The following is a 13,610-nucleotide window of genomic DNA, read 5'->3' on the forward strand; positions in this document are numbered from 1 at the left end:
GTTTTAAATATTTTCAATGTCCTCTAGTATTCAGAATATTATCATTTATAATTCACAAGAGAGTAGTTAAATAACTTCATTTTATTTGAATTTTCAGTCACCTAACTAGTCATAAATATAGACAAGACATTGTTCTTCCAAGGAGGGAAGCTGGCAGTCGTGGTATCTGTCATTCCTATATTAAAAAATCAAAATCAGAGACAAGAGTCAAAATCAACTGGCAGTGTGTCTGAGAAATGCTGAAACACAATGGGAGTTGCTTTGCCTTTCTTTTTTTGTTTTTTTATTTAATCAAAGTTAAGACCGGTGGATAAACATAAATACAGCACAATTACTTCAGATCATTCTTCATATTTGTGTACATACAGACTGATGAACTTAATCCCAGTGAAACCTGCAGTCAGCAATGAAGTGCATACAGCCTTTCCTCCCCTCACTCAAAAAGTATTTTTAAAAACCACACAAACTTATAATCTCATTGGCACACACTCTCTCATTACAAATGATTCATACATAAATAGGTTGTGGGTGCAAAGAAGCTAATATGCTAACATATGTATAACCTTTGTTAATGAAAAAAAACAGAAGCAGCCATAATGATTAAAATACATTCAGTTACCGATAACTAGTTGTGCCATAAGGGGCATTATCCAAAGAGAAATCGTGCTGCAGAGAAAAGCTATAGATACACACACAATGAGAAAATAAACTGCTGCAAGGTTAACGCATGCATGTTTAATACTGGAAAAGCACAGCCCTCCAATATTTCTCCATGTTTGTTATAAAAGCCCTCTGCACTCAACTAAAATTAAAATGATCTTAAAAGGATAATACTTGTAAAGTTTACTTAAGTCTTTTCAGCCACAGAAACTGCAATGGAAATAAATGTTCAGAGTCATTTTCAAAACAAAAACAAAAATCTATTCTTCTGATGACATGCATGATTAAAAGGTCTATGCAAGATACATTGCTCTACATTCCCAATGACTAGGAAAAAAAAGCTCAAGTCAATTTAGTTTGCAGATGGTCAAAAGGATTTTTGTATTCCAGCAGGAGTTCAAATCTTCTGGATTTTTTCTCCAACAACTACTGGATTTTCTTTTCTGATTTTCTCAGCAGCATCAGCTTTGTAATTGTAAGAGCAATTGTGTACATCTGAATAACGGTGCACACCACAGTAAACATTTCCACACCGGCATTCAAACCCTGAAAACAGAAACATCAGCCTATTAGAGGCACAGGATCGTAGCCAAAAGGAACTAAAACATCATGGTTGTGATGGCCAAATGAAAAGACTTAACAAATAAGAACAGGTCATATCAACAATTCAACCATTTAGAAACATGAGTAAATCTCAAGCCAAACCCACTTTTAAGGCAAGCAGTATGATCCCAATTGCGAAACTAATCAAAATAATGGGAAGCAAAACTCAAATGAGTAAAAATGGGGTTCCAATTTTGGTTCTGATCGGCATGATTTTCCATGTCTAAGTTGGCATCACCTATCTTGTGAATGATCCCATAAGATTGCTGAAAGGATGAAATGACATCTTAAAGGATTATCATGATTTTTAGAGCTAGAAGGAACTTCATACATTAGTCATATCCTCATTTTTATAGGTGAAGAAACTGAGGTCCAGACAGAAAAAGAGTGACTTGCCCAAGATCATGCTGGGAGTTAATAGCAGAGCCAGAATTCAAAGCTAATTCCTTTCCAAATCCAGTGATCTTTCTATTACATGACACTATTACATCCTAACCTTATATTTCCTACGCTAAAAAATCCAAACCTTTATAAAAACTGTAACAAACAACATGTGACTGATGCTGCATTTCATCTCTTCTTGCTTCCCTCTACCAGTCTCCAGCAGAGGTACGCTAATGATTAGTGAAAGAAATGGCCAAAAGATTAGCAGCTGTAAGAAAGAAAAAAAAGGAACTGTGGATAATCCACAAATAAATATGGTCTTTACAACTACCCCTGATTTCTCCCCAGTGGCTATAAGCTAACAATCTCAGCACCTATTCTTAAGCTGTCAAAAGATTCTAGAAGATGAACCATAGGCATCAACTAGAAAATGCAATGTAAAAAGTCCATCTCTTCAATTACCCTCCTTTATATGTCTAAGGAATTAATGAGAGTAACATCTTTTAAAAATGAGATTAACCACAATAGCAAAATTACAAATATTTAATAGCAAGTATTTATATAAAAATATCTCCTACGTGCACTTCATTTTGGAATTCTTTAAAGAAAAAAGCTTCCAATTCAAAAAATTGTTATTTGATAAGCTATTAAAATGGAAAAGTCACTAAAGGGAACCTTTGGGGCCATCTTAGTCATTACCAATTCTACGAATGTCATTAAATGAGGGTTTAGATACCAATGACCTGTCCAGGAAACTGCTCCCTCTTATGGCAAAACCCTGAGGCATAAAAGCAATGAGAACTGAAGTCATTCATAGGAAATCACACTTAGACACCCATTAGGTAAGTATTCAGTTTAATCTTAGATAATACATGTCCTTCTTTTTCTTACCAGTCAGTCCCACTTTCTTCCTGCACATGAAACAGCGATTCTTTTTTTGTTTTGGTTTGTCGAGTGACTTGTTTTGCTCTTCAGAGGGCTGTGCAGTATCCGATACTGAAGCTAACAAAAATAGGAATGTGATTAATAAAATGACTGTTTAACAAAATCTTGATGTCACAGAATCAATGACTATTAAAACTGTAAAAGGACATTAAATATTATATATGTCCAAACAGGTAAGGAAACCAAGGCCTACAGAAAGGATTTGAAGTGACTTGCTTAAGGTCAAAGAGTTCAACCTGCCAGATGAATTATCTCCAAGTCCCATGATTCTATGCCATGCTCTTATTGCTAGATTTAGCTTAAAAACAATAAAATATAAAATTACATGCCAAAACGTGATTCTCTGAGCCCAGTCATTCCAGAAATATTAAAAATCAAAATAAGTTTCAAAAATGACAGGCTGACCTAGGCCAAGAATTCAGGTCACATAATTTTAAAAGCTGGGAAAAACAAAGTGGGATGAAGATATAAAATTTTTAAATGAATAAACATTTGAATTCTTGGAGGAAGCACTTTTAAAAAAAGTTAGAATCACAATTACAATAACCATCTGCACAACTGTACATAAATTTTATGCTATATCCCATCCCCACCCCCAACTTTTATGGCTTTCTACCACATATAAGACAAAGATTATCTCTGCAATCTACTCTTCTGACCCCTAACTCAAACCCTTTGCTCATATTGTCATTTAAAAGTGGTTTCCAAAAAAATCCAAGATTTTTCTCATGTCGAGAATGTCTATTCTGTGTTACAGAACATCTTATTCCCTATTAATAATTCATGTCAATTCTTCATTCCTGTCTTTGTTCGATTAAGTTTATTCTTTTATAAAGTTGGTCTCAATATTGAGGTTTTTTTTTTTATCTCTTCCATAAAGACTCCTATTTATTGCCCTCACCTTGCAAGTCCTAAAACATCTGAACCATTCAAGTAACACTTAATACCTGTAATATATAACTTGGCTTCATATTAGTATAAGTTCTTTGAGAGTTGGTATCTGATTTTTTATTCTCCCTCTCACCTTTACCAAGACACAATATGCTATGTAATGGACCCAGGCTGCAGAGTTTTGTAATTTTCTCCAGCTTCGTTAAACAAGCATGTGAAGATGAGGCAGCGGATTGTAGGATAGATCCAATAGATGACTCAGTAAATATTAGCTACTAATGGTGGTGATGATGATGTTTATTCATTTTTAAAAGTCTTCTTGGTTAACAATTTTTTTTCCTTGAGCCAAGTATGTGTGTGTGTATATATGTATATACGTATATAATTTGTGTGTGTGTGTGTGTATATATCTATCTATATCTATCTATCTATCTATATATATATATATATATATATATCTATATATATATATATATATATATATCTATATATGTAATACTAAAGACTTCAAATAGTGTGCTAATTATACCAAACTGATTTTCTATATAAAAAGAAAGTAATACTTGAAAACAGCTTTATGGAATACAAAAAATATATGCTTTTTGGAAAATGAAATTTAGTTATAGCTATTTAAGTGGAAGGAAAAGTGGCCCCAATATTAGCACTGTATAAGTGCTCTGTATAAGTGGTCAAACAATACTAGATTATCAACTAAATCCAATGTCACTTTCCTTGACAATTAGAAATCATGTCTAACCTGTATGTTCACAAATAACTTGAAACAGCCAGTTTTTGAAGGAGAAACTACAAGAAAGACTGCAAATTATCAACACCAAAACTGGTTTGGGGGCAGCTAGGGGGCGCAGTGGATAAAGCACCAGCCCTGGAGTCAGGAGTACCTGGGTTCAAATCTGGTCTCAGTCACTTAATAATTACCTAGCTGTGTGGCCTTGGGCAAGCCACTTAACCCCATTTGCCTTGCAAAAAAAAAAAATCCTAAAAAAAAAACAAAACTGGTTTGGCCAGTGTAGATGCACATTTCTTAAAAATATTTATATGAAACAAATGGAAATTATTGTTATGTGACAAAATAAATCATCACACATAAATGTAATAAAACTTTTACTCCATTAATTATTTTTAAGATGAGCATAAAAATGATTATAATTTATATATGAAAAAGAATGAATCTGTCACCAAGACTATATGTAATAAGAAAGCTAAGCTGGTAGACACCATGATATGTACTTTATTATCTCTAATTCTAAGAATGACTATATCTAGGTTAAAGTTTAAAAAGAAAACTAATACAAGTAGCAAATGGAACAAAATTCTTAAATAGACTGCTTTAATTTGGGAACAAATAACTTGATTTAAAGAACCTGCATAAATGTCCCAAGGAAAGCTTTTTATTGAACTTGGGATCAAAATGAGTCCCAATTATACTGGGAACTTTGGTGACATGAATTCTCACTTCAGGTTCACAAAGTCACCTATTTGTCAATGACAAGGCTAGATACATGTTTGTAGTCTGGCATATTATACTCCTTAAGCCCTATTTTATTTATTGTAGTTAGGAGGCAAGAGTAGGAGATAAAAGAGACCTTGAAACAAGTTCAGATTGTAGTGGGGAAACTGGCTTTCATGTTCAGCAGCTTCCATTATTTGGGAGAATCAAATTTAGACTCTTAACCATTAGCTATCCACTAGCCATTATGACTGTTTAAAAAGCACCAGACATGTAAAATTAAATTAATTATCCACATGGAAGATCACACTCAAGAGGAACAAGGCCCTCTGCTCTGGGTCCTGTAAAAAAAGGAAGTGCATGAATAAAAATAAAGTACACAAAAAGTATTAGTACTTGTAAAGACAACTCTTTAGTTTATATTTGTGTACTCAGATAAACTAAATTACCAAGTGGAATAGATATCACTTGTATACAAACTATAAACACATCATCTTAATAACTTAGGAGAATCAACAATAATAAACATAACAATGTGTGTGTATGTATGTGTGCATATATACATATACATATACATATATATATATATTCACAACTCTTTCAGGTAAATAGTAAAGGATGAAAAGTATCATAGCTATGTTATAACTATAATAAAATGAAAACCTATAACAATATATACTTAGGCAGAAATACCATCTCATTTAAAAATATAAATGAATCTTAATGGATTTCCAGTCACTTAACTGAAAAATTGTGCCAGTGGATAACCTTTATTAAAGCAACATTTTGATCATCTAATTCCTCTTTTTCAGATAACTATCTTGGGGAGGAGGCAGGGCAGGAAGAGAGCATGAGGAGGAAGAAACATGATAGTTTTTTCCAGAATGAAAAACAGCTTGTTAATAATGGCTTTCTTAAAATATGGCTGGCTATTGAGTTGACGAGGGGTGATATGTTAGGAGACTAGTTCCTCCTTCATTTTGCATACTATACCTAACTCTCAGGGTCATCTAAGGTCACATTAGCTAATATAATAGTCAAATTATATAGTTAGCTTGAGTGTAAAATCATTAAAAATTCTTACAGCTAGTATTCAGTCCATGTCATGTTATCTTATCCAAAAGAATCTGAGCTTTGTCCAACAGCTTGCTAAAATCAAGATATACCATGTCTACAATATTCCTTGACCTATAGGTCTAACACTCAAAAGATATCTTTGCTAAATTATGACAATCACCAGTTTCTCCTTCTTAAGTGTTCACAAACTAAGACATCTGCATTGTACTGGATTTATTCTCTATTTTATTCTTGTCTATTCTCATTTGTATATCCCTTGAGGGCAGAGGCTATAAAACATCATCTCTCTCATAATTCCCTCAGTATTTACACAATGCCTGCCACACAGAAACACTAAATAGCATTTACTGACTTATTACAAGGCAAAAATTATAGACAGATAGATAGATAGAAAACTAAATAGCATTTATTAGAAAGAATACTATGCCTAATAAACCAAAAGTCTTCAAAATAAAACTCTACAATTTTAAAGGGACATCCAGAGAAAGTCTAGTATTATGCCATATTCCCAGTGGTGGCTCCCATTGAATTGGGGGGAAAAAAAAGATGGTCTAAAAAAGATGGTCTAAAACCAGGAAGCATTTTAACACCTGTTCTCATAGTGACACAGTGGAGTGTGGTGAAAAGGATATTGGTTGTGAGCATAAAATTCTAGGTTCAAAATATGACCCTCTTACTTGCTAACCTATATGACCTGGGGCAAGTCACTTCCCCTCTATAGGTTTCAGCTGCTTCTCCTGTAAAATTACAGGAAAAAGAGTAAATGATCTCTGAGGTCCTTCTCTTCAAGTCTAAATCCTATCATCTATAGTAATTTAAATCAAGCAGTGTCAAAACACTACTTAAGATGGCAAACATCAGTATGACTTAAATTTAAGTGTATAATATTATTAGCTCTGTTAATGTAAACTTGAATCTTAAAACCAAAGATATCTCTCTGTACCACTCCATTTATTAAATGGAGCTGGCAATATCACAACAACAAAATATGCCCAGTTCCATGTGATCTTGAAAGCAGCACATAAGCTATTAGATGGCTCTTGTCTCTGAAAATGACTTACCAAAGGACATGTTAGCTGTATGACAGTCAAATTATACAGTTAGCTTGAGTCTAAGTTCATTAAAATCCCTACAGCTAGTATTCAATTCATGTCACATTATCTTGAATAGAAAAGACCCATGAAGCATACTCTGGTTCTAAACTGCATTAAAAAAAAAAAAAAAAAAAAACAAGCTTGCTGGTCTCTAATACCATGGAAAGAACAGTTTCCAGAATCAAGGAATCTCATTTTAAACCCCACCTCACAAATCCTAGGATTTGTGATCCTGATTCAAGTTATTTCACTTTAAGCCTCAGATTCCCTCAAAAGAGGGAATTAGATTTCACAGCTAGTGAAGTCCCTTATGGCTCTATAGCTATAGTTCTATAGACAAACTTGAATAGGGATGAATGTTAACAACAGACATTATGACAAGGGAGGAATAACAGAAGCAGCAGAATCACCCACTACAAAGCTACCTGGGATCACTAAAATATAAGATGAACAGCCCTGCATTCTTCAAGACTCTTAGAGATATTTAAGATGGTCAATGAGGAACTGATTGTTATGATCAGTAGTATTTTGAAATTATGTAGTAGGCACTAAATGTCTATTTAATGAATGTGCCAGAATGCATTTATTATTAATGTGGAACCTCTCATTTCCCAATGATGCTAAATTACTCATACAATTTAAGATGGGAAAAGACCATGTTGAAAAAACTGAGCCCCTTTTAAATGTAAATGAACTTACCCAAAGTCTTACAGGAAAATAAGATGGTAAGAATTTGAACCCGGGGCTTCAAGTTCAAAATCTTACTACTAACATTCTACTATGTGGAGAAAAAAAGAAAACCAAAAAGCTACCTGATGATCAGTTCAAGTCAAAATACAAAGCAAGAGCAAGTGTTCCACTTGTACATTTAGAAGCTTTAATAACAGTCATTAAATTTTAATTTTTCTGTGCTTTTGTTCTTCTTCAAAAAAGTAAAACCATACAGAGAAGGAAAATCCCTGCACATCTCCACTTCATATATATAACTAACAAGAGATAATTTATATGAAAAAAATCATACAAATATAGTGTTATTGCTCCTCAAGTGTTCGATTAAATCACAATAATATCAGTGGACAATAGGTTTAAAGTTTGCAAGTACTTTAAGCATGTCACTTCAATTAAGGAAGCAAGAACAAGCAACAAAAGACATTTAGCCAAAGGAATGGGAAAGTGAGGGAAAAGTCAGAGAACTGACATGCAAAGTAATATACAATTGTCTTCCCCTTTTATCAAACAATCATATTTATAGGCATAGAATAATATTATAAGCTACCATATGAAACATTATGTATAGATAAAGTCAGCATTAATTGCCTATTGAAAGATATCCAAATCTTTATCATCTTTAAAAGACTTGCCTTCTTGAACTTTAATGTGTTGAAAATAGAGCTCATTTTCTTCCTTCAATTGTCATTCCTTTTCAGTTTCTAAAGTAAATCATTCTTTAGGAAATTAAAAGAGGTTTTGAGGAAGTCCCCAGGATTTTCTAGATTAACATAACCATCAATTTCTTTTTCTTCATAAAACCCCATTTTGCCTCCTATTCCATTTTATCCTTTTAAAAGGATAAGGAAAGAAAGAACCCTTAGAGAGGATTTAAACACAATTGTTTTACAGATACAGAATATAAGGAAGAGAGATAAATTGTTTACTTTATCTTTAACACTTCATTTGAAAATTCAGCTCAATTCTGTGAAATCTTACTCAATTTTACTCAGTTCTACTATCCTATCACCCCAGAATATGGTGTGAACCCAGGTTCCAAATATTTCTGTTCAGTCATTAAAATGGTCAGATCTGGACCCTATTCCTTCAGATTATCTCCACTAGTTCTCTTTGGTTTACAAACTCCATCTCCAAAGTAAACACGTTCTTTAGAAACATCCTCTTATCAGTATTTTCTAGCATTATACTCTCCATTTTTTTAATCATTCTATAAAGATTAAAATACTATTGGTCCAGGAAATACAAAGATCCAAAAATGAAGATTGAAGAAAACCTTAAATTAAAACAGAAAGCCATAAATGAATTAGTTTTTGGTGACTGTATACATTTTAAAGCAAATGCATTTTTTGTTTTGTTTTTTTTTAGGTTTTTGCAAGGCAAACGGGGGTTAAGTGGCTTGCCCAAGGCCACACAGCTAGGTAATTATTAACTGTCTGAGACTGGATTTGAACCCAGGTACTCCTGACTCCAGGGCCAGTGCTTAATCCACTGCGCCACCTAGCCACCCCAAAAGTTTCTGAGCCTACCTTGGTGAAGTATTTTATATTGCCTGAAGTTACTTTGGTTTTTTTTTTTTTGTTTGTTTGTTTGTTTTTGCAAGGGAATGGGGTTAAGTGGCTTGCTCAGGGCCACACAACTAGGTAATTATTAAGTGTCTGGGCCCGAATTTGAACTCAGGTACTCCTGACTCCAGGGCAGTGCTCTATCCACTGCGCCACCTAGCTGCCCCTAAAGCAAATGCATTTTACATAAAATGCTTCTTTCTCAAAAATCTCAGATGACTCTGACAACTTGAGATTTTCTATAAAATTAGGCATACATCAGAAAAATCCCCTTAACATTTTCTTTCCTAGTTAGTTCTTCATCAAATCTCATCTACCCTCTTTTCTGTGAAAAATTTCCCCCTTCATAAATCAGTCTTTGATCAAATTAGTTTCCTGATGCCAGCTAATGTTATTTTCATTTCTTCTCACAATAGATTCTGCTTTAGGCAGCAAAGCTCCTTGAAGTCTTCTGTATATCTATGATCAATTTTCAATTTCTTTACCCCACATTCTTACTGGACAAACATTTCTTTTAACCTTTAAAACACCTATTGAAAGATTAAGTTTCATGAAGTCTGCTTTTTCTTGATTTGCCTGCTTCCAACAGCCACAAACATTATATTCATTTTTTTTCTTTGTATGTCTTTTGCAAGCTTGTGCTTGTCTTTTGTGGCTAATTAAGATTACAAAGCTCTTCCTTATGGGCAGGGTCTACAACAGCTATACTAATAGACATAACAGTGTAGTTAATATTTATAATTCATTACTTTTTCCAAAACACCTACCTATTCCAGTGTTCTGCACAAAATAAACTCTGAAATATTACTGACTTAAGCTGTACCAAGTGGCCTAACACTAACTCCCATGATAGCATAATTTTCATTTAATGATTTGAACTTATGCTCAAATGCCTCCTTTTATCCCACTAGTAAATAATACCATGAGAAATGTAGAAACTAGTATGCAGTTTAATAAATGTCATATATTCAAATTAAATGCCACCCCATAGTCACTTAAGGAGGAGAAAAACAAAATAAGGAGTAAAATAGGACAACAGGTCAAGGTAGAAGTCTGAATACTGACTTTCATCTTCTTTTCATTCTTAATCTCAAAGGAAGCAGCACAGCAACAGCAAAGTAGCCTCAGTAGAAGTTGAACTACATCTGACTGCAAACAAGTAGCTAGCATGGACCAAGACTATTAAAGACTCACATATCAAAAAGACCATGAGGAGGAAGGGGCACACTTGAACAAAGACCAACCTAATTTAATCTAAATGGATGGTGGAAAATTAAAAAAATATTGGAGGTTATGTGGGACAACAATGGAGTTGTGAATGATCTAGCCATTCTGAAAAATAATTTGAAACTATGCCAAAAGGGCTTTTAAAAATGTACATACCCTTTGATCCGGCAACGGCACTACTAAGGTATGATATCTGTCCTTCATTCTTAAAGAGGACATCAGGGGACGCTATGCTAAGTCACCAGCCTTACTTTCTCATCCAGAGCCATCTGGGTTCATTGAACAGATACAAATCAGGACAAATGGGGATAGTCCTGGATATGAGGGAGTCTATCCACTGTGCCGCCTAGCTGCCCACTAATAAGATCTATAGTACAAAAAAAAGTCATAAAAAAGGGAAAAGGATACACATATACAAAAACATTTATTGCAGCTTTTATGGTGGCAAAAAAATTGGAAAATTGAGGGAATGCCCATCAATTAGGAAATGGATGAAAAAGTTGTGCTTTACGATGTAAGAGAATATTATTATTCTATAAGAAATCATGAGCAGAGGGATTTCAGAAAAACCTGGAAACACTTACATGAACTGATGTTTAGTGAAGTGAGCAAAACCAGGAAAACATTGTACACAGTAACAGCAACATTGTGTGATGATCAACTGAGACAGATTAAGCTCTTCTTAACAATACAGTGATCAAAGACAATTCCAAAAGCCTTGATGGAAAATGCCATCCACATCCAGACAAAGAACTAAGAATTCTGAATGCAGACCAAAGCATATAATCTTCATTTAAAAATTTTTTTTTGTTTTTTCTTTCTTGTGTTTTTTCCCCTTTTGCTCTGATTTTTCTTTCACAACATGACCAATATGGAAATAATTTTAACATGATTTGTACAAGTATAACCTATATCAGATTATTTGGGGACAGGAGAGGGAGAAAAATATGGCACTTAAAATCTCACAAAAAACGAATATTGAAAACTATGTAATTAGAAAAAAATAAATATTAACTAAAAAAAATAAAGGAATGAGTTAAGGATACAAATCCACTCCAATCATTGACAAATTTTGGTTAATTAAATTCAGACTTTAAAAATAGTTTCATTAGTAACTGTTTGACATATGCCTGTTTAGGAATCTAAACAATGAAATCAAGTCTATTTTTAAGAAGTCTTAAGTAAGAAACAGTTTTTTTTAAAAAGTCTAAGAAACAGTTATCAGGATCAATGTTAAACACTGGAATCCCTCATGAGATCAAGAATACAACTTACCTTATTAAAGTCTTAAGCTTTTTAAAAAATTATTTTACTAACTTACTATTTTGGAAACACTATTATTTAAGTTCAACAGTTTTCACAGGTATTTGTCCTTTGCTTTTAACATAATATGTCCGAAGGTTATATAGAATGTCTAGACTCATTTTGAGTATTGATGAATGATGAAGCACAAAAAAATGATAATTATTAAACAAGAGTATTGATATAACACTATATTTCAGGCAGTTATACTCTTTATCATTATTTCATTTTGAAAGACAACAAGAATGAAGAAGAGAGCAAGCATATTACTCAAAAACTTCCTAGGGGTAGCTAGGTGGCACAGTGGATAGAGCACTGGCCCTGGAGTCAGGAGTACCCAAGTTCAAATCTGCCCTAAAACACTTAATAACTGCCTAGCTGTGTGACTGTGGGCAAGTCACTTAACATCATTACCTTAAATAAAAAAAAAAAAAAAACTTCCTTCTCAGATAGAATCTAATATGTTAAAGAAAACTTTCCTATTTTCCTCTGTTTCTATTGCTTAGAATTCCCATGTAGATCCAATGTCTACCTCCTACCCATCTACAGAGAAACAGTGGAAATGAACACAAAGCTCAGCACTCCTCCACTATTAAATACCATAACCTATATCAAGAGGATTAGTGAACCAGCTAAACAGGGAACTGCAAAATTTCCTTATGATGTTTTTCTTTAAGTGAGTCAGGCCTGAAAAAATAAAACTATGACCTGGAAAAACTTACATGAACTGATGCATAATGAAGTGAATAGAACCCGGAGAATGTTGTACACAGTAACAGCAATATTGTTTGATGAAGAACTGTGAATGACTTAGCTATTCTCAGCAATACCATGATCCAAGACAATTCCAAAGGACTAATGATGAAGCATACTAATTGTCCTCCAGAGAAAGAGCCAATATTGACTGAATACAGACTAAAGCATGCTATTTTCACTTTCATTTTTTCTTTTATTCAAGTCTTCTTGTGTAAAATAACTAATATGGAAATATTTTACATAATCGCACATATTTAACCTTTATCTGACTTCTTACTGTCCCAGGGAGGGGAGGGAGCAAGAAGTCAGGTATAGAATTCAAAATTTTAAAATTAAAAAAAATTTTTTAAGTTAGGACTTTAATGAATAAACAAAATATTACACTACACATAAGAAAAATAGAGTCATCTATGAGGTATAGTGACCCTTATCTAAAAGCTTCATCCCATTCTTATTTATGTGTACTTTAGACTCCTAGGTGTATGTATAATTAGATCTAGGTAGACGGCAATAGCTTCTTGTATAGCCATTGTGACTATTCCCACTAAATCAATTCTCCATACTGATCAAGAACAAATCTTCATAAAACAGGACTTTTTTGAAGTCATAATAATGTGTTGAATGTGCTAAACATGCAAAATGCTTCCCATAGAGCTACTGACACTATATATCACTGGTAGGGAAGGGAAACTATAGCAGCTAGATGGGACTCTCCTCCTAAAAAGGAATACCAAACTCCAGAGAAAGGAGTGTAGTGGGGCAACTGGTTTTTAAGGATAATTATGTAAAACTTCAAGAATGACTAATGATTCTGATCAAATTCCTGGACTATGCAAACCAAATCAAAGTCCTATCATTTGTTAAATTATAAACTAAGCAAATGCCAATTGGTTGATTTGTTCAGCTTTGACT

The 13,610-nt window shown here is 33.5% G+C and overlaps 1 protein-coding gene across 8 annotated transcripts in view; it reads right to left on the reverse strand.

Moving 5' to 3' along the window:
* Positions 1–256: 256 nt before the first annotated feature.
* Positions 257–13,610, reverse strand: part of ZFAND6 (zinc finger AN1-type containing 6) — a 112,576-nt gene continuing 99,222 nt past the window's right edge. For all 8 annotated transcript variants that reach the window (XM_074234017.1, XM_074234021.1, XM_074234020.1 and 5 more), the window contains 2 exons: positions 2,539–2,649; positions 257–1,206 (listed from right to left, as the gene is read on the reverse strand). In XM_074234017.1, coding sequence (XP_074090118.1) covers positions 1,058–1,206; positions 2,539–2,649 — 260 coding nt within the window. In that variant the 3' untranslated portion in view covers positions 257–1,057. The remainder of the gene's footprint in view (positions 1,207–2,538; positions 2,650–13,610) is intronic.

Source organism: Macrotis lagotis, chromosome 4 (genome assembly GCF_037893015.1).
Source record: "Macrotis lagotis isolate mMagLag1 chromosome 4, bilby.v1.9.chrom.fasta, whole genome shotgun sequence".
In the NCBI taxonomy this organism is placed as follows: domain Eukaryota; kingdom Metazoa; phylum Chordata; class Mammalia; order Peramelemorphia; family Peramelidae; genus Macrotis; species Macrotis lagotis.